The sequence below is a fragment of the Leuciscus leuciscus genome (genome assembly GCF_965113295.1).
Source record: "Leuciscus leuciscus genome assembly, chromosome: 21".
NCBI lineage: Eukaryota > Metazoa > Chordata > Actinopteri > Cypriniformes > Leuciscidae > Leuciscus > Leuciscus leuciscus.
Window position 1 is genome coordinate 35,770,612 of NC_138745.1, and position 21,876 is coordinate 35,792,487.

At 35.9% G+C, this 21,876-nt stretch overlaps 2 protein-coding genes and 1 long non-coding RNA gene across 7 annotated transcripts in view; 1 reads left to right on the plus strand and 2 right to left on the minus strand.

The window, feature by feature from the left end:
• Window positions 1-1,584: 1,584 nt before the first annotated feature.
• Window positions 1,585-7,590, minus strand: LOC309485551 (catechol-O-methyltransferase domain containing 1). 2 transcript variants are annotated; one of them, XM_082152464.1, is made up of 7 exons: window positions 7,444-7,590; window positions 5,206-5,336; window positions 4,553-4,658; window positions 4,362-4,480; window positions 3,080-3,134; window positions 2,106-2,239; window positions 1,585-1,947 (listed from the first exon to the last, which is right to left on the minus strand). In XM_082152464.1, the coding sequence occupies exons 1-7, from the start codon at window positions 7,580-7,582 to the stop codon at window positions 1,795-1,797; spliced, it is 837 nt and encodes a 278-aa protein (XP_082008590.1). In that variant the 5' UTR covers window positions 7,583-7,590; the 3' UTR covers window positions 1,585-1,794. The 2 variants fall into 2 exon arrangements, with proteins under 2 accessions (XP_082008590.1, XP_082008591.1); XM_082152465.1 differs by lacking the exon at window positions 7,444-7,590 and adding an exon at window positions 6,084-6,238.
• LOC309485576 overlaps window positions 6,073-21,876 on the plus strand; it is an 83,934-nt gene continuing 68,130 nt past the window's right edge. For 2 of the 4 annotated variants that reach the window (XR_014201226.1, XR_014201227.1), the window contains exons 1-2: window positions 6,073-6,212; window positions 8,976-9,019. This is a non-coding gene — a long non-coding RNA (uncharacterized lncRNA). Of the gene's footprint in view, window positions 6,213-6,955; window positions 7,139-8,975; window positions 9,020-21,876 lie in introns of those variants that run through there. The other 2 variants (XR_014201228.1, XR_014201229.1) reach the window with 1 other exon arrangement.
• On the minus strand, window positions 16,754-20,710 carry LOC309485536 (zinc finger protein 503). Its single transcript, XM_082152434.1, has 2 exons — window positions 19,879-20,710; window positions 16,754-18,525 (listed from the first exon to the last, which is right to left on the minus strand). The coding sequence occupies exons 1-2, from the start codon at window positions 20,104-20,106 to the stop codon at window positions 17,296-17,298; spliced, it is 1,458 nt and encodes a 485-aa protein (XP_082008560.1). The 5' UTR covers window positions 20,107-20,710; the 3' UTR covers window positions 16,754-17,295.

Consider the following 21,876-nt stretch of genomic DNA (forward strand, 5'->3'; position numbering starts at 1 on the left):
GTAAATGGAGTTACTCTCCCACTTCTGCTAGTTTACTGAGATCTCTTATCCCGTGCGAATTGGCCATTAATATTACAGACGTCCTGTGGTAACATTACATTACTCCATCTACCCTGGTAAAGTTAATCCCGTCCGAATAGGGCTTTAGAGCCGCTAAATCTCCAACCTCCGGAGAATCACCCGTTTAAAACAAACGCCGAACAGAGGAGAGTCTGCTGGCAAAGGAGAACGAGCTCTAGACTCAGCTCGTAATAAAACAAGAATCAACATTATATTGGCTTTAGGAGACGACGAGAACTGAGGGATTTGAAATGTTGTAAAAGCGACGCAGAGATGGTGTTTTTATTACTTAACAGGAGAGTAGGCCGAAGGTTATGGCAAGCCGTTTTAGCTTAAATTGTACCCAGCGTTACTCGTCGTAATTGCATTTTTACTAGTAAGATTTAAATTAGGGAGCTCTACAATTCAATTCTTACTAGTCGTATGTCGCCATTGACTTCCATTCATTTTTAATTACGGAGCTCTACAATTGAATTGTTACTAGTAAGAATTCAATTACAGAGCTCTGCAATTTTAAGATACATATCTTTAATTTGTTTTTTTACTAGTAACAATTCAATTGTGGAGCTCCGTAATTAAAAATGAATGGAAGTCAATGGCGACATACGACTAGTAAAAATTCATTTGTCGAGCTCTCTAATTGTAATTTTTACTTGTAATAATTGAATAAGAGAGCTCTCAAATTTAAATCTTACTAGTAAAAATGCAATTATGACGAGTAACGCTGGGTACAATTTAAGCTAAAATGGCTTGCCATAGAAGGTGTTTTATTGAGCAGATAAACCGTCATGTGTAGCTCTCTGACAGAGTTCACTGTAAAGCATCTGTTGTGAAGATCATTTCATTATTGTTGTGCTGGAATTTATTTTCAAGGAAGTACCGTCGTGTCTAATGGGTAACGCTACAGTCTTCAGCTGGTCAGCTTGAGATCCTTTCCATCTAAACTGGTCATATCTCTTAAGCCTAATAGTGCATGTTTATGAGCAGTAGGATCATATCAAATCATATTAATCTGCAGTCACAGTGACGAATGCATGCAGTTTTGTTTTTTAACCGCTAGAGGGCCAAAAGTGACAGTGAACCTTTAACAATTTACTCAACTATAAACGAACTTAAATTACTTAAATTTGAGTAATTTTGTTGTTTTTGTCAGACATTAACTAATACTGGGGAAAAAAAAAGAATGAAATCTATAGACATTAAAAAACTAAAACTGACAAAATACATAATTTACTAAAAACTCTGCTTAGACATTATTTATTTTTTATAAAACTAAGGATTTTTTAATATTGATATTCAAACTGTTTTTTTTAATTATTTTTTTATTTTACAGATTCCAGTGCCGTAATTTTGTTTATTGAACATTTTTATACCACAAATACATTGTACATTAAAAAAAAAAAAAAATTTCAGTGACAATCAGTGTTTGGCATAATGAACATTCAAATACAAAGTTATAAAACTAAGGATTTTTTAATATTGATATTCAAACTGTTTTTTTTATTTATTTTTTTATTTTACAGATTCCAGTGCCGTAATTTTGTTTATTGAACATTTTTATACCACAAATACATTGTACATTTAAAAAAAAAAAAAATTTCAGTGACAATCAGTGTTTGGCATAATGAACATTCAAATATAAAACTTCATATTAAATGGTCAAACTTCAATTATTACAGTGCATATCCTCAATCGAGCAACATAAATGAGTGATTACAGATGGTTTCTTCAGTGTTAGATCTTGAATGCTAGGGTCAGGCCGTCGCCCACAGGGAGCATGCTCAGATTGACCCGAACGTCTCGGTGGAGCTTCTTATTCAGCGTATCGATGCTGATGGAGTCGACGTCGCCCTCTTCTGGGTTCACCACTCGACCACTCCACAGGACCTGAAGGAGAACAGCACTGTCATTCAGCCCTCCGCTAACAGACACATCACAAATCATGACAGGGTTTTTTTTTTATAGTGGCAGAAATATTCCTTGCAATCACTTATAAGTAAGTTGAAAGTATAAAGTTGTTATTATGAACAGACGTGATCACTCACATTATCTATAGCGATTATTCCTCCTTTCCTGACGAGCTGCAGGGACTTCTCGTAGTAGTTGTCGTAGTTGGCTTTATCAGCGTCAATGAAGACAAAATCAAACGTCTCTGCTTGACCTGCAGCCAGAAGCTCATCTAATGACAAATCACAGAAGAAGACATTATCAAAGTCCATGTTCACTCCGCAAATCTCACTTCTGCTCAAATCAGTTTAGTTTCGAGGTCGTTCACATGCATGTTCATCATAACTTAGTTATTTTGTCCTAAATTAGTCCTAAATTGTGAGTTGCTTTGGACAAAAGCGTCTGCTAAATGACTAAATGTAAATCACATCCTCAGCAAATTTCATATTTAATATGATTTAATTTGTTATATGTTACTGAAAAAAAACAGTTCAAAGCAAACCTCACATCATATGAGACCTAATGTTTGCACTTTTCTATGTAAATACTTCAGATTGTACTATTATTTTATAAGGGTAAATTGTGTGTAATTATGATGCATGTCAAGTTAATTCCAATCTGAATGTTCACACAATAAAGTCACAAAATAGAGATGCTTAAAACATATATTATAGAACTAAAATGTTCTAATTTGAACTAAAACTAAAAGTTTCCAATGCATCAATTTTCATTTAGTTTAACTTGATGTACAAAAATAACTAAAACTGGAATAAAATGAATAAAAAAAAAAACTAAATAGAAATATAAAAAAAATAATAACAAAATGATTATAACTGTAATTAAAAATAAAATGGGAAATAAAAAAATATTAGTAAAATCTCTAATAGCATCTCAATAATTCTACTGTACATTCACTTAACCCCCCCCCCCCCCCCCCCCCCGCCCCTTTTTTTTTTCTGTTCATCCACAAAAAAAAAACCCCAGATGTGTGTCAGAAATCATGTGATGTGAATGTAGTCTAAAGGTGATGCAATGAAGAATTTCACAATGCTTGAATAAATCCAGATCTTACTGAGAGTTTGCAGAGCCGGCTTCAGACGCACGTCGATCTTCTGCTCAACGCCAGCCTGAGAAGATTCCAGAACATTATTAAACACAGGATTATAATGTTAATCAACTGAAGTCTCAAAGTCTCAAAGCGGCGAGTCTGATCTCACATACATGAACCTAGAGATCCAAAACCTTCACAAGAAATGTGTTTATTCCTACAACAACAGTGCGGTGCAGAGAGTGATTCACTGAGAATCATAAACGGTCAATTAATAAACATCCAAAGCTCATTATAGAAATATAAATTAGAGTGACTATCCATTAGAGCAAACTGGGGTTAAACACTGTCACTTATTAACTGTGTTAAAAGTCTCTTCAGTTTAAATATTAACCCACATAAAGTCGATGGTGGAGGTTTATGGTCTCTGATATAAGAACAGATAAACTTTATTAACATGCGCTCCAATATTAAACCGTTTAAGGGATTGTGGAAAATCCCGGTTTTCCTGTGCAGACTCTTCCTGGTTAAACTCAGGCTTGAACACTTCATTACAGCAAATATGAACTTTATAGAAAAGGGTTTTATTAAAGTGAGTTTTTTAAAATGCTTTATTTTTGCTTTTCATGAACTGGGAACCATTATTATTTTTTATTCACAATTTCAACATAAAATTGTGATGTTTGCATTTATGAGCAGGATTATTTTCACTGAAACACATCAGTGTTTTGTGCAATTACACATGCAATTTAAAAAGATATAAATATATATAATTTACAACATGAAAGCTGATTTGGGGCTTGTCGTATTAAAATCCAAAGAAGTAATAAACCAACAATTTTATTATTATTATTTGGGCTCCAACTTTTTTGTGTAGTTTCTCTTTTTTTTTCACCATTTCTAACCATTCAGAAATAGAAATGTTGTCTACATGTTGTCACTTTCTTTTGAGTCTCTCCATCTTTGTCTGACTCCGGTTTGAACATAAAAGGCTAAAAGTTTTTGACATTTTCAGTGTGTGTGTGTGTGAGGTAAACGGACACAAGCTGTTGTAGCTCCGCCCCCTACACCGGGAGCAGCAGCTCATTTGCATTTAAAGGGACAGACACAAAAACAGTGTGTTTTTGCTCACCCTCAAAAACTGACAACTTTAACATGCTATATAAAAATATCTGTGGAGTATTTTGAGCTAAAACTTCACACACACACTCTGGGGACATCAGAGACTTATTTTGCATCTTGTGAAAAGGGCATTATGGGGTCAGTTTGATGTTGAGTTTGACTACGCCGCTCTCGAGTAACTCACCAGCTTCCAGAAGGGTCTGCCGATGTTGATGAAGTCCTCGCTGACGTCACAAGCGATCAGTTTCCCGTCTTCAGGAAGAGTGAGTGCGATGCTCATGGCGTTATAGCCAGTATACACACCTGAACACACACACACACACTGAGTTCAGCACACGTACAGTGTTTCACACAGTATTTCTGAAACACACATACCGATTTCAATGGCTTTCTCCGCTTTGATTAATCGGGCTAGATTTGCCATGAACTGTGCCTGTTCACAGGCCACCATGATCCCCTTCAGCTCGTGCTCCATGGTTTTCTACAGAAACACATCTTCAGTTGTGAGATGTTCATTAAACACAACAATTCAAAAGCATGTTAATTATTCTTAAACATTTTTTAGTAGTGATAGCTTTGTAATTACTTTTTTAATAATCCATATTAAAGGGAAGAATGGGTAACACTTTACTTTACAGTGTCCTTGTTACATATGCATGTACTTACCATAGTATTAACCGTAAATGATGCATAATTACATGCAACTAAGCCTCAACCAAACCCTAATCCTACCCTAGCCCTATAGTAAGTATGTAGTTGCTTAATATTACTCAGTACTTACATGTATAATTATATTGTAACAATAACACCTTAAAATAAAGTGTAACCGAAGAACGTCATACACACCGAGGATGAGTAAATCATGGGTTCATTTTTATTTTTGGGTGAACTATCCCTTTAAACCTAGAATGCATATATGCAGTTTTGAGCGCTATTGATTTTCTATGGACATCTGTGTGTTTTTAGGGCGAGACGGTCGTCATGATGAGAAGAAGCAGAAGAAGCAGGAGGAGGAGGAGGAGTTTTACCAGTCTGAGTTTTTTGAGAGCCGGATGTTCCCGCAGGGAATTGTTCAGCAGATACTGCATCACTGGATCATCTTTCCTACCCACGTGACTTTTGCCCGACGACATTCTGAAGAATTTAGATTTGCGTTTGCCTTTAGAGAGAAGAAATCAGAGAAAGAAATGACTTTTGGCTATACAGTGTGTTATTTACACTAGTGTACATTTCATAAGACAACACCTTGTTTTAATCTTTTTCCATGTGCGATTTCTTTCTTTTTTTTTCTTCTTTTTTACAATTATTTAATTATTATTATTTATTTGCAATTTCAACATACAATTGTGATATTTCCATTTATGAGCAGGTTGGTTTTCAATGAAACACCTCAGTATTTTGTGCAATTACACATGCAATTTTTTTTAATTAATATTATTATTTTTTACAACATGAAAGCTGTTTTTGGACTCATCGTATCAAAATCCTAAGATATTTATAAACCAGCATTTTTTATTATTTGGGCTCCAACTTTTTCTTTTTTCTTTTCTTTTTTTCCTCAAAAACATTTGAAGGTTTTCTATTCAATAAAACAATACATGTTTATTGTATATACATATTTTAGTTATAGGCCTACTTCGTTATTGTAGCCTATGCATTATCATGGGAAGTCTTTAAAAAAGTATTTTACAGAAGAAATTTCCCTTTTATTAGAAAAGATTAGGAAAAAAAGTCAACACATGATATTTATTTTTCACAGGCAGATTTGAAAATGTATTGGTTCGTTTTATTTAAATGAATTGGGTGCTGCGCCTTTAATTGCGGCTTCTTGAATCGAAGTACACGAACTTCCGGAAAGTTACACACGATTGACTTCAGCTTTAGTTAAGTTCTATGGTTTCCTTACCCACATAATATCCCGCTATAAAAAGCGAGCCCAGCATCGCTGAGCCTATAAGCGCTTCTCTGGATAAATTATGAGATGACATTATTATTAATACAGCTCTCCAACTGAAGATCTGTACATCTGACTGAGGTGAGCGTGAAGCAACAGACACACATGAACTCGGTTACCGTAAAACACAGTATATGAGCTCGGCTGAACCGGCTTGTACTGAACGAGTAATGCGATTGTTCTCGTAAGATTAGGACAAGTTTATGATGGAACATGATTTTTGAGTAATACGAAGATTAGGCTAAGTTATGCAAATCCACAGTACAGGTCAAAAGTTTGGAAACATTACTATTTTTAATAGTTTCTTCTGCTCATCAAGCCTGCATTTATTTGATCAAAAACACAGAATTTTTTTTTTTTATATTGTGATATATTATTACAATTTAAAATAATTGGTTTTCAATTTATTATACTTTAAATGATCATTTATTTCTGTGATGCAAAGCTGAATTTTCAGGATCATTACTCCAGTCTATCACATGATCCTTTAGAAATCATTCTAATATGAGGATTCATTATCAAAGTTGGAAACAGTTCTGCTGCTTAATATTTTTTCATAACCTGTGATACTTTTTTAGGATACTTTGATGAATAAAAATGTGTAAAAAAAAAAAGAAGCAAATGTTTTAAAAATATAAATCTTTTGTAACAACAATATCCACTACTGGTCAGTCATTTGGGGTCAGTAATTTTTTTCCTTTCTTTTTTTGAAATAAATCAATACTTTTATTCAGCAAGGATGAGTTAAATTGATAAAAAGTGATAGTAAAGAAGATTTATATTATTAGAAAATATTTGAATCTTCTTTCAAAAACATTAAAAATAGTAATGTTTCCAAACTTTTGGCCTGTACTGTAAGTAAACTCTACTGGTTTCTAGTTGCGCTTAAACTCGGAGGATTACGACACGAGCGCCACCAGATCACATGACAGACACGCGGATATTCTTCATTTATTATTTGTAATATTATTAAAAGCGTCTAATGTATTGCCAGCCAGCCGTCGTGTGTAAGATTGCATTATTTTAATATACTGTTATTTTCTCCCTAGTATAATGTTTAAAGTGCGTTTTTCCCCTTTGTGACGCTTGTAGTAAAATAAACACAAGTAAACAATAATAATGCAATGCTGACGCGCTTTTGTCGGGTCATACATCGCGTTTAAATATGCGTTACAAAACCTGATGCATTAATAAATTAGAGAAGTTCATTATTCGACACATGCATGAGTGCATAAACAAAGTATTATCGATTATCTGTGCAGTGAAATGCAGCTCGACGTACAGTATTCAGATATGAAAGGCTATAACTCACTGTAACTCAGTATTATGTGGTTTCTTCTCTGCTGGAGATGATGATGATGGTGGTGTCCTCGTTTTCTTCTGTAAAATGGCTCCAGTTTTGGGGGGGTGGAGATTGTCCGCTTTAATGACCAATCATGAATATTAAACATGACACGATCCCATTGTTCGAGAGCAAAGCTTTGATAAGTGAATAAACGGTCAAGTTTTAAAATCTCTGTTTTCATTTTAGTGAATTTTTTTTTTTACATTGCATTTAAAATATATCTAATAATTCTCCTAATGATGAAGGTTAATGTTCTGAATTAAACTCTGAGGCCATTAAACTTGCAACCTTGAATCTGTGCGATTTGTGAATGTAGCAAATATTTGTTTGATGAGATTTGGGTTATAAAAGCATGTCCAAACTTTAGCCCACATTTAATCAAACATTTCAGGATAGCAGTTTATTTGCTGTCGGGTTTGAGAACCTTTAGTTTAATCAATAAGTGCTTCTTATAACTGATATAATGTCGTTTATAAAGGAAGATGATGTTGTGAACTTGTGCAGAATGATTTGGCTGTAGTTCCTCATATTGACCAGCATGTGGCGCTCTCCTCTAATACATCTGGCTGAAACACTTTCTGCTGTTCTCTGGCATTTACTGTAGCCTACTTACTGTATCGTGACCTTTCTTGTGTTGATGTGTAAGCAAAGCCTTAAACCCAAACTCACCTCACACTTTAACACTATTCTTTAGCTGATACACGCTGATCTTTACATCTGAAAATGCAAAACTAGTTCATTATGGTTTTCATATTTAGTGTACAGTACTGTGGAAAAGTTTGGGGTCAGAAAGAAAGAAATTAAGACTTTGATTCAGCGAGGATGCATTCAAGTGATTAAAACTGTTGTTTATAATGTTACATAAGATTCTGTTAAAAAATAAATTCAAATAAAAAATAAAAATCACGGTTTCCACAAAAATATTAAGCAGCACAACATTGATCATAATCATACATTTTTCTTGAGCATCAAATCATCATATTATACTGATTTCTGAAGGATCATGTGACACTTCTATATATTCAAATAGAGAACTGTATTTTTTTTTATTTGTAATCAAATTTCACAATTTTTACTGTACTTTTGATCATTAATTATGACATAAAAATGAAAAGTAATGAGATTAAAAGTCAAAATTATGACAAGTCGAAATTGACATAGTTCTAACTGACGTATAATTTAATTTTCAAAGTCATAATTTAAATTTAGTATATCAAACTTTTTAAGTCATAATTTCGACTTGAGTCTGAAGGATCATGTGACACTGAAGACTGGAGTAATGATGCTGAAAATTCAGCTTTGATCACAGGAATAAATTACACTTTATTCACAAAGAAAACAGATATTTTACATTGGAATAATATTTAAAAATGTACTGTATTTTATACAGTTTCTGATCAAATAAATGCAGCCTTGGTGAGCAGAAGAGAGGCTTTGGTAGTTTTATCTCCGGCCAGAATCAATAATTGTGTAATAATCTCATATCTTTCCTTCTGCAGTGATGATCCTGTCAGTCAATCTTCATGAACACGTCAGGAAGCAGGTAACACACACTCTCACTGACACACACTCTCACTGACACACACTCTCACTGACACACTCGCGTTCCCTGTGAAGTCTGAACACAGAGAGCATGATGGGAAGATCTCGTGATCGGTCTCATCTCGGGTTCCTCTTAAAGCTCATGACGGCACTCATGCCTGATGGCTCTGCATTTTAACGCTTGAACATTTTTATGGACTTTTCCTCTGGATTGAGTTCAGAGACGCTTGTCAGAGTGACTTATGGGCCGAAACCGAGTCCAGAGAGCCGGAGAGCCCAGCTGGCATCCATCAGCCCAATGAAAGCGATAATTGGGCAACATCTTGAAGGCTGGTATTTGTAATTGAGTGGCTGGAGTCGAGAGGGTTCAGCCCGTATAAAGGCCACATTCAGGAGAGGCGTTAAGAGTTTAGCAGCAGAAGAACCATCATCTCTGATCTCAGATCAGCCAGAGCTGTCTTTAACACGTCAGATCAGAACAAAAGCGTGCTCTGGAAATCATAATCAACAGATGAAGAGTCGAAATCGTGAAAAGTCATAATTATGACATAAAAATATGATGGTGGGGATAAAATGTGATGACTAAAAAGTCGAAATTTTACCTATAAATTGAAATTGACCGTCATAATTATAAGATAAAAAGTCAAAATTTACAATTTTATATTGACAGTTGAAATTGACGTAATAATTTAGATTTTGTCATATTCTTGATTTTTTCTTTTTTTTTTGGGTCATGATTTCAACTTGGCATATCAATATTTTGCCTTTTTATCTCATCATTATGATATAAAAAGATGATGAGAATAAATAAATGAGGATAAAAAAGGATGGCACTAAAAATAATGACAAAAGTCGAAATTACACCTACTAAATTTAAATTGACAAAAATGCTAAATTATGAGAATTAAAAAGTCAAAATTATGACAGTCATAATTATAAGATAAAAATTCAAAATTGACAAAAGAATTTAATTGACAGTCAAAACGGTCTTAATAATATCGATTTATGTCAAAATCTTGATTTTCTTTAATGTCATAATTTCAATTTAGTATATCATAATTTTGCCTTTTTAGCTCATAATTATGATAAGTCATAATTTCAACTAAGTATATACAATTATTGACTTTTTATCTCAATTATGACTAATTGCAGTGTTATTTTCAGTATTATTATTTATATTATTATTATTTTGAATTGGCTTTAATTTTATATTTTCAGTTTCGTTTTAGTTTAAGTTTTAGCAATTTTATTATGTGCAATTTTTAATTTTTAATATTTGTTTGTTTTAAATATTTCTGTTTGGCTTTCATTTATTTTTATTTCAGTTTTATTAATTTTAGTAATCACTTAAATTTAGTAATTACTTGAAATATTTTTTTATTTCAGTTAGTTTCCATCTGATATTTTTTTTCCAACATTTATTCAGCTTTACTTAGATTAACAAAAAATATTTGCAATCATTTTATTTTTTACTAGTTAACAATAACCACTTGTTTATGGCAGACTTAGCTTTATTAAATTCATGGCCTCTTTTGATGAAAGACTATTTTTCTAGCACTTCTTTTAGGTGTATCTAGATTTCTATAATATTAACATCATACGACTGAATTATGACGTATACAGGTCAGCCAAATATCATCCTGTAATGTTTTTATACGTAAAAGTTCAAGCATGTCTGAGTTTTTTTGATTGAAATGTAACTTTCACTGGCATCTGATGGTTCACATCATGTGCTCATAAACCAGTGATTTCACCCCTGAAACAATATTTGTGGTATTTAGAGCAGAGGTCAGATGTGGCACCGCTCTGCTATATTTGTTTTTATGATGCCATATTTTGTGTTTATGTGGAAAGCAGCGATGCAGAAGATTCATGGGCTGTCACTGCTGTGTTATTGCCAGCAGAGATCAGATGAAGGCTTGCGGTCGGTCTCCTGTATTCCCACATGTTTGCAGTGTCTCTAATATCTCGGTGTTCCTCATGAAGGGAGAGGAACACCAGCAACCGAACATTTATTCACAATATTTGGAAGACTTTAGGAACCGCATTCCTGATTAGTCCTGATGGAGCAAACATGTTCTCTGACGAGGTTTCTTCACTTTAATGTTTTCTTTTTCTTCTTTGTGTGTAACAATGAAGACAGTGTTTTCTGTAATGGTTTCAAGCATAAGTCACTGTTTCAGAATTATTTAAAAAACATTTGGTAACACTTTATTAGTGTCCTTGTTACATTTTACATGTGCTTTAGAAATAACAGTAAATTATGCATAATTACATGTGCCAAACTATATTGTTATTATATTATGTAGTAAGTACGTGTTATTATTCTGTACTTTTAATGTATTTAGGACACCCTAAAATAAAGTGTAACCAAACATAAAAAATAAAAAATAATTCAAAAGTGACAATAAAGACATTAATAACTATTTCTATTTCAAATAAGTGCTGTTCTTTTGAACTTTTTATTTATCAAAGAATCCTGAATTAAAAAAAAATAAGCACAACTGTTTTCAACATTGATAATAATCATAAATGTTTCTTGAGCATCAAATCATCATATTAGAGTGATTTGTGAAGGATCATGTGACACTGAAGACTGGAGTAATGATGCTGAAAATTCAGCTTTGATCACAGGAATAAATTACATTTAACTATATTCACATAGAAAACAGATATTTTAAATTGCAATAATATTTCACAATTTTTACAGCATTTTTGATCAAATAAATGCAGCCTTGGTGATCATCGCATGAATAAAGAGTAAAAAGGATCAGTTTTGCTATAGTGTTGACTTGAAATGAAACTGAGATGAAGTGTAACGAGCTATGAAATCATTGCGTTCAGTCTGAGAGGAATGTACGTGTGTCGAGTGTTCTGGTACACACACACACACACACACACACACACACACATGCAACCGTTTCAGAAAGACAGCGCATCAATCTGGGCTCGAGAACGGACATCTGTTTCTCCGGTGTTTCCCTGCATCGACTGACTGCACCGTGTGTGTGTGTGTGTGTGTGTGTGTGTGTGTGTGTGTGTGTGTGTGTGTGTGTGTGTGTGTGTGTGTGTGTGTGTGTGTGTGAGAGAGGGACTGTCGAAAACAGGCCTGAGAAACTCTTTGAGAGTCGATGCCAAACCTGATTTAAACACCTCAGTTTGGAGAGTTTGGGCTGCAGTTTCGACCCGAAGCACGAACTGGCACGACTCGCTGCTCTTAAATACCCTGGAAATTACGGTGTGTGTGTGTGTCTGTGTGTGTGTCTGTGGTGGAGGCCTGCGTGTGTGTGTGGAGTGCTTGTTGAGATGTCATTTATCTTACTCACTGCACATGTGTTTAGAGGTAAGAGTTTCCATGTGTGCACGTGTTTAAGTGTGTGTGTGTGTGTGTGTGTGTGTGTGTGTGTGTGTGTGTGTGTGTGTGTGTGTGTGTGTGTGTGTGTGTTTGCGATGCACGGTGTATTTGTATCCAATCTGTGGCTAATTTTCAGTCTCCGTCATTAATCTCCTGCGCTTAAAGCTTCAGTGGCTTTAAAACAACTGTGTAACTTTGCACGTTTCCTCGCTTCTACCAAAAGTCTTTCCAGACTGTTCTGACGAGTCAAGCATCACTAATATTACTTTTGCTCATATTTCATTTGACTATTCTGCAAAACATCTGATGCTACTCGTCCTGCAGTGTTAATGCTACAGACATCAGATCACGAGCTGTGCGATTTTCAGACACTCTTAAAGTGTTGTTTATGTGTCTATGTGGTGTTTTTAATATGCTTTAAGACAAAGCATGTGTAAATTCATAAGTCGACACCATTGCTGAGTATTTTCTCCTTAAAACTGGGCTAAGCTAAGTGCTATCGCGCCAGAGCGATTGAGTGCACGCACTGAGACGAGAGAGGTGTGTATCAAGGACTATGACTACTCGTCATAGTTTAATATGAAAAAACGGTGAAGTATCCCTTTAACACAAACCATGTGTAAATTCATAAGTCGACAGCATTGCTGAGTATTTCCTCCTTAAAACTGCAGTGAACCAAAGACAGTCTCAAACACACGCTTTGAAATCGCTGGTGTTTCTGACGTCACAAACTACCTTGTAACCAATCAGATCAACGTGTGATCGTCAACCAGTGGATCTCTGAGCTGAGTGAGTGAGTGGAGGCGGGGCTCATTTGCATATTCTTAGAACCGCGCATACTAAATGAGGCAAGAGTGTCGAGTTACACTCAAGATTTTTAAGACTTTTAAAAATGTTTAAATACGTCATTTTGGTGATCAAAGATGAGTTGTAAGGGATAATATGATTGACTACAGGGGATTTTAACTCTTTCCCCGCCATTGACAGACTTTTTCCGGTTTTCACTGTTAAACGTTAAGCGCATTATCTAAAAGAGTACAGAAATTCTGGATGAAAACAGGCAAAAAAGAAGCAGAAACAAGCGATATTATGTGTAATCATATGCATAACGCGATCATCAACATTAAACGGCGCATAAATCAAACCTGCCTATAACGTTACCGAATGAATGTCTAGCCAGGACGAGTTATAGGAGCTAAAGTGGAGCTTTGGGGTGTTGATGGAGTCAATATCTACATCTGTGATTTCATCATTGCTCTGAATCTGATCCAAATCTTTGACAAAAACGGGATTTTCTTCAGCTTTTCGCTCAAAATGTTGCTTTTTATGTAATAAAGAATGCATGAAGCAATAACTTATTTTTTTTTTGTCTAAAATAAGAGGTTTTGTTCTTTCTTTTGATATATTGCATGTTCAGATATTGAAACATGAGGGGCCATGAAACTTTTGTGAAAATGATCAAAGACGCTGGCCGTGGCTGGAAACTTTTTTAAACGCTGACGGGGAAAGAGTTAAAAATAAAGGATCTTTATTGGCATTGATGGTTTCATGAAGAAACTTTAACATCCATGGAACATCCAAGGTTCTTTAAAGCAGAAAAAACGTTTTTTTTACATGATTAAAATGTATTCTTTTAAGAACTAAAACCAAAGAAAAAAACAAACAAATCTATGGCATCACTCAGAAAACTCCCATTGGGATCCTTCATTTCTCAGAGCGTTAGCAACAGGCACAGAACACCTTAGCAACAGTGTGTGTGTGTATCCGACAGAAGCGCAGCTGTAATGACTCTATAAACACGCCGTCACAGTGAACGATCATCTGTGTAGAATCTGTGCGGCACAAGATTATTTATGGATATCTAATATCTGTGAGTGTTTAGTTTTGTCTGTTTGTGTATGTTTGGTGATTTACTCCGTGCACAAATCATCTTCATCAGTATCTCCGAGTCATTTATCAGTTATCTAAACATCCTTAAAACAAGGCGAAATGAAAGATTTTAAAGTTATTTTTTGTAACCGGAAATCTTGATATTTGGGGGGGGGGATTGGGTACAATAAACTTAAATCCTTGCTGGAAAATGATGAAATTTGGCACACAGATAGAGGACGATCTGAATTTAACTCACAGGAATTTTGGAGTCTCTAAATCGATCCCTCTAGCGCCACCAACTGTCCAAAAGTTGCACTTGCGTTTAAGAACAAGAAACATAATTCTGTTTTCCTCTGGCTCAAGACTGCACTGAGTCTTTTTTGCTTCTCAATCTTGGATATTTAGTTATTTTACTGGAAAAACAAGATGAAAGCGTCAGTGCCCGGTCGTGGTTTGAGCAGAATCCAGGTGCAAACAGCCGACAGCTGTTCACTGCACTGAAAGAGTCACAGGAGCGATTGTTGCTGCTTTGTGTTACTAATATATGAACGTGTGGTCGGTCGGCGGTCAGGGCTTCATGTCGGATCAGCGAGAGTCAGAGAGAGTCGTGGGTTAGTTAGCATTAGTTTGAGCCTGAAATGCTGTGGGTTTGGTTAGGAACTCAAACATGCTGTTTTAAATGCATGTCGTCCAGTGACTCTCGGAGTCTGTCATGATGAATATTTTAAGGAACTGTGTTTTAAGTTTGCACGCCGCAGCACACATGGTAATGCAAACGTTTGAGCCAAAAAATTGCAAAAATGCACAAAAACAAAAAATGCGGTGTGGCAAAAAATGCCCATATATGCAATTTTTATACTCCATTTAGCCTTTTGTGCTGGCTTTAGTTGTTGGGCCTTTTCCAATGAAAGGAAAGAGACATTTCTTGAGTCTTGTTCTAATTAGGTTCAATTATATATATAAAATGATCTTTTATGCTGATTTTTCAGATCATAATTCTTCATTTAAATATGATTCTGCATCTCCAGAATATCTTTAGAGCGAAGGTGAAATGTTTTATACTGGCCTAAATACAAACACACAACATTTCCCACTAGGAACAATTTCTTAAATATTATTATTTATGAAGCATGCATATAAATATATAAATTACATGTGCTTTGCCTGAATATGAATTGCAACGTTGTGTCTACTTTATATGCATAAATTCATATTGCATAGTAGTAGTACATTAGTGGCCAAAAATGATGTCTGGAGGAGATTCTTGTTTTTTATGACCCTGAAAATTCAATTAAACCATCAAAATATGAGGAAAATATTTTATATTCTTTAATTAATTTAATTATGAGGGAAGAACAAAACACTAGACTTTGGTTAAGGTATTTATCTGACAAAATTATTCGTCAAAAAAAGGCAAACTACAGGTTTTATTTTACTATGCAAAAAGAAAAATGCATTGAAAAAACAAAAAGCTGACAGGGAAACGCACACACTGACTACAACATAATCAGTTATTAATATTTCATTGGTTCTCTCTTGTTTTTGCATGTGTTCATAAATTCTTTGTCTGGCCAAAAATAATGTTGCGCAATTTGTCATGTTTCCTTGCGTTATTATCACAAATAAAACAATTGACTCCAAGCACAACTATGCATTATGATTACAAAACACATTAAATAAAGAAGATAGGCCAGATCTCACTTTTGTATAATATTATTCAAACTATTTAAGTGTCATTTCATAATTCTGATGACTTTTATATTTGTACGCGAGAGTGTGTCCGAACGTTTGACATGTTTAAATCAAGAGACTTGTAGGCGTTACACAGGGATTATTCTGAGTGATTAAACGTCACATTGTTCTGTCAAGCATTTGTTTGATTTATTATCGAGATGTTTTTTCTCTATGATGAACATTAACCTGTGATTGTCCGTGCATTATTGGTACTAAACAATTTCTACATCAAACCGATGAATAAATCTGTAATTTCTTCTGATATTCAGAAGAATGTGGAGAGAGAGTTTGATGCTCTTCTGGAGAAATAAAATGATGCATGTTTTAAAACTGTAATATATTCAAATAGATTAATATGCTATTTTATATTCTTAATTGAATGTGCATGAACTGTACAGTGTTTATAAGAATATGACTTACTAATATTACAACGTGTTACCAATAGGTTTGCATTATTGCTTTCCTAGGTTTGATCATGTAACCACATTTTTTAAAAGCTTTGATGATAAATCTCTTATTAGCACATTTTTGATTCATTTTAATTTCTTTAACAAGGAATACATTTTTTTTTTAAATTCCTGTATATATAAAATGCAAACCCATTATATTGATTTTATATCTTAGACCTATTCTTCTTTATTACCTGATTTATTTGTCATTCAAAAAGTAAGGCTCATAAACACACACACACACACACACACACACACACACAAATCTTGTTTTTCGTGTCTAAATAAACCCGTGCTGTAAAGACAAATAAACTAGTGCACAAACTGAACGGAGTTATTCTTTAATTGCTGTCGTTTTCCCTGAGTTTCACAGTAAAAACATTTCTCCCCCACAAACATTAAAATATAAGTTTTCAAGTAAACTTAGAAATAAACATGCAAATTTTGGCTATAAGACATTACACAGTGTGTCTCGGCTTCAGTTGAGGGTTGTTTCATCTTTCATGTATATATATATATAAGAGAGTCAGGTTACACTTTATTTTAAGGTGTCATTGTTACAGTGTAATTATACATGTAAGTACTGAGAAATATTAATTTACTACATGTACTTACTATAGGGTTAGGGTTTGGTTGAGGGTTAGTTGCATGTAATTATTCACTGTTATTACTATGGTAAGTGCATGTAACGTGTAACAAGGACAGTGTAAAATAAAGTGTTACCGAGAGTTATTATGTCTGTAACAGTTTAAATAAAGCCATGTGAGTCTTGTTGAAATGTTTTTATTTCATTCGCTTTAAAGCTAGCTTTAATAAATAATGGTCCACTAGTCCTGAGGTGAACAAAAACATACAAAAGTCATTCCCTCACTGATATCCGAGTCCAGGCGCAGTGGTCAGTCTCTGTCCGTACAGTGTGTATGGGGAGTAAAACGGGCCCGTGGCCGCAGGAACCGGCACCGGCCCGGCGCTCGTCTGTAACGGGCTCTTAGCGTACGGGTGATACCGCGTGCCGAGCCCGAGCGTGTGGTGTGGCGTCCTGAGGGCGAGCGGGGCTCCAGGCATGTGACACGCGGGAAGAGTTAAAGAGTTGGGATATCCCGACACGAGCTTCTCCGCGAACGCAGTGTGAGTCCGCAAGTGGCTCAGGAGCTCCTCTGAGCTCGAGAAGCGCTTGTCGCACGGCCCGTTTACGGACACCCAGTTGCAAATGTGCTGGGACTCGTTCGGGATTAAAAAGCCGTACGGATACAGCGGGTGTCCGGGGAACGAGTGTGTAGCGGTTGATAGCGGGTGCATGGGATACATGAGCGGGTATCCGGGCTTGCTGTCGTGCGAGGCGCCGGATGAGAGATGGCTAGCGCAGTGGTAGCTCAGGCAGAACGGGTCCCGGCACATGATGGATGGGGGAGAGGCTCCGGCGAGCGGACTGGACCCTGTTTTCCCGCTGAGATTCATCATCTGACTGCCTCCGCTGGGCTTGCTCGGGTCCAGGGACACGCCGTGGGATAGGAAGGGCTGGGCGTAGCCGGCGTACGCTCCGGGATACGCTAGTCCTGCAGGGGAGATGGGGAATACGGTGTGGCCGGTTCTGTAGGGAGAAACCGGCGCCACGAGTCCCGATCCAAGGACAGACGAGGCCGAGGATGTGGGAACGCTTTCAGACGTGACCGGTTTGGAAACATCCTTTGCCTCGCTGCTGTTGCTCTCAGTTCTTCCCGGTGTATCCGGAGTGGAGCTTTTACGTGCATCGCTTTCCTTTTTCCCTGTTTTATCCCCTGATTTATCTCCGGGTTGCGGAGAGATGGAGCTGCAGGAGTGTGGACTCCCCGTTCGCGGTGTGACGGGTCGACAGGTGGCGCTCGGGACACGGAAACTGGTCTTATCTCCACTCGCGTCTTTCCTCTCGGATGATTTGGCGTATGGCTTGAAACTGGATTTGTCCTCGGCTCCGATGTCGCTGATCTTCAGCGGGCTGGATTTGCTGTCCTTGTCCGAGGCGACGGCCGAGAGTTTCGACGAGGAAAGGGGATCCGACTTCCCAATTTGGGAGCATGTTTGTGCGAGAAGGGCGAGCGGACTCTTCTTGGCATCCAGCTGTGAAAACAGACAGATTTAAATATATTACAGTTTCAAAAGAACACTCATATTTACATACGGCATTACCACTGAATTAAACCACTGAAAATATTGACACTTTCCACATAAATGTGCAATCTATCTATCTATCTATCTATCTATCTATCTATCTATCTATCTATCTATCTATCTATATTAATTATTTCCAACCATGAAAACAGACAGATTTAAGTATATTATAGTTTCAAAAGAACACTCATATTTACATTTGACATTACCACTGAATTGAACTGAAAATATTGATGCTTTCCACATAAACATGCATTTAATTAACGAGCTCATGACATTTTCTAGGCTAAAAAAGCGAAATGTTTAGTGCTGATTTACGCTAGGCGCTGTAAAGCCTTTGAGCACGACTCGAGCCTCTTGAATCTTAAATCTAAAATGCTGCAGAGACATTAAATCAAGTGTCGAGGGTTTGTTATATCCCTCTTTACACGCAATAAAATGTGTGTCCTTATGGGAACATATATTGTTTTCCTTACCTTTATATAACAAAAGAGGGGAAAAAAAAGCATTGTTGGAAGTAGGAGGTCAGTTTTTAAGGAAACCATTAATGATGTTTGTTTTATTTGATTTTATCCAAGACTCAAAATTGACTGGAAAAAAATGCATAAATAGTGGAAAGTATTTAAAAAATGTTTAACACTTTCCAGTATTTATGGATTTTTGATACATGTTCACAAAGCAACTTTGCCTTACAGAATTAGTATAGAATTGTCGTATGGCAACTCGCATAGAATTGCAGTGATGCAATTTCAAAAATGCTGAGGCCTATTATTTATGCATAAAAACAACTCTCTAATGTTGCGCTTATAAGCTTTTATCGTCAGTATTAGATTCAAATTATTCGCTTATTTTGAGTTTGTAAGAGTATAAATATATCAGTGCACAAAAAAAGTAATTAGATAAAATAATACTTTTAAGAAAAGTTTTTTGCCATGTAAACGTTATCAAAAAATAAAAGACACTGCGCGTTCAGTATTTGCGCATTCACGCGGTAGATTAAGAGTTGAAAATAAAGACTGGAGTGAAAAAAATGAAGAAAGGTGTTGTTTCGTGTCGCAAACTGTCAGCTTTACCCATAGACTGTAAAAAAAATACTGCGTAGTATAAAGGGTTAATTATAACCTCTGGTAAATATTAGTGTTTTCCAACACGAAAGGGATGCGCGTTCAGGATTTGCGCGTTCACACGGTAGATAAAGAGTTGAAAATAAAGACCGAAATGAGGAAACAAAAGAAGAAATGTGTTGTTTCGTGTCGCAAACTGCCAGCTTTACCCCTAGGCTGTAAAAGAAACCGTCTTTACCTCGATAGGGCTGACGGGAGTGGACGGGAGCGGCTGGAGATAGTCCGGGTGAAGGATGTGTCCCGTGCGCGCGCTCAGCATTTTCAACACTTTCACGGGTAACCGGCTCGCCTGGCGCTGCGGGTCTGCGGGAGACACTGAGTGCTGGACGGGGTCACGGGTTCGGCTCTCGTCCCACACTGGATACACCACACTAAACACAGCAGACTCCGTTGGCAATGTGATCATGTCCCACTTCTCTATGCGTAATCTGGAAACGCATCTGACAAAAAAGTATTTCCCAAGAAGGCAAACAAATGTGTCCAAATGTTTAAAAAAAACACACAAAAAAAACACACACAATATAATCCTTAAAGGTTATTGCTGGGGAAAGGATGCAGAGAGACTTCGGAGCGCATCTTATCTTCCGCGTCGCGCACTCGCATTGAGCTCAGATCACACATACCTCGCGTTCACGCGCACCCGAGATTAAAGCCTTCACTGCCGTCCAATCACAGCGCTGCGTGAGGTGATTGACAGGTCCAATGGGTGTGTGACGTCACCGCTGTGGGCGTTTGTTTTGGCCATATAGAGGAGGTGAAAACAATCTCACATCAATATATAAATCCTATCTTGTAATAAAACAAATCCAGTATTGTAATTTATAGGCTCTGTTCGTTTAATGTTAATACAAAAGCACACCAGGTTTGATCATACATCTGGTGTGATTTTATTTGTGTACTTAAACATGAGTGATGGCTTCTTCACAGGTCATCTCAGACTGGTATTAGACATGTCTGCGGCTGTAAACCACAAACTTGTGTAATATAGAGTTCTGCACCAGTTTAACTGGCCTGATAAAAAACATTATACTCTGGTATTTCCAAAAACCATAAACCCAACGCTTAGAAAATGAATTGGAGAAGTAATCATAAATGACATATCTGGTGATTAAAACGAAAAATATGGTATTGCGGAGTGTTGTAATTATCTATCTATCTATCTATCTATCTATCTATCTATCTATCTATCTATCTATCTATCTATCTATCTATCTATCTATCCTTCTATCTATCTATCTATCTATCTATCTATCTATCTATCTATCTATCGTTCTATCGTTCTATCTATCGTTCTATCTATCTATCTATATCTATCTATCTATCTATCTATCTATCTATCTATCTATCTATCTATCTATCTATCATTCTATCTATCTATCTATCTATCGTTCTATCGTTCTATCGTTCTATCTATCGTTCTATCGTTCTATCTATCGTTCTATCTATCTATCTATCTATCTATCTATCTATCTATCTATCTATCTATCATTCTATCTATCTATCTATCTATCTATCTATCTATCTATCTATCTATCTATCTATCTATCCTTCTATCTATCTATCTATCTATCTATCGTTCTATCTATCGTTCTATCTATCTCTCTATCTATCGTTCTATCTATCGTTCCATCTATCTATCTATCTATCTATCTATCTATCTATCTATCTATCTATCTATCTATCTATCTATCTATCGTTCTATCTATCTATCTATCTATCTATCTATCTATCGATCGTTCTATCTATCTATCTATCTATCTATCTATCTATCTATCTATCTATCCATCTATCCATCTATCCATCTATCTATCTATCTATCTATCTATCTATCTATCTATCTATCTATCTATCTATCTATCCATCTATCTATCTATCGTTCTATCTATCGTTCTATCGATCTATCTATCTATCTATCTATCTATCTATCTATCTATCTATCTATCTATCTATCTATCTATCTATCTATCTATCTATCTATCTATCTATCTATCATCTAAATAGTTTACTAATCCAGTGTTTATCTCTCTGTCTCTCTATCTGTGAATATGAATAGTTTAGTAATCCGCTGTTGATTGTTATTAATGAAGGCTGTGTAACACATGCACTGATGGATGAGTGTGTGTTAGTGTGTGTGAGTGTGTGTTGCTGTGTTCAGTGGAGGCTGTCAGCTCTCGGT

Coding starts and splice junctions, on each gene's coding strand:
- LOC309485536 (XM_082152434.1), bottom strand. CDS start 20,106: ATGATCACATTGCCAACGGAGTCTGCTGTGTTTAGTGTGGTGTATCCA. Junction 18,526..19,878: donor CTCCCGTCAGCCCTATCGAG/GTAAAGACGGTT, acceptor CTGTTTTCACAG/CTGGATGCCAAGAAGAGTCC.
- LOC309485551 (XM_082152464.1), bottom strand. CDS start 7,582: ATGTTTAATATTCATGATTGGTCATTAAAGCGGACAATCTCCACCCCC. Junction 3,135..4,361: donor GCAGACCCTTCTGGAAGCTG/GTGAGTTACTCG, acceptor GAATCTTCTCAG/GCTGGCGTTGAGCAGAAGAT. Junction 2,240..3,079: donor GCCGGCTCTGCAAACTCTCA/GTAAGATCTGGA, acceptor ATTTGTCATTAG/ATGAGCTTCTGGCTGCAGGT.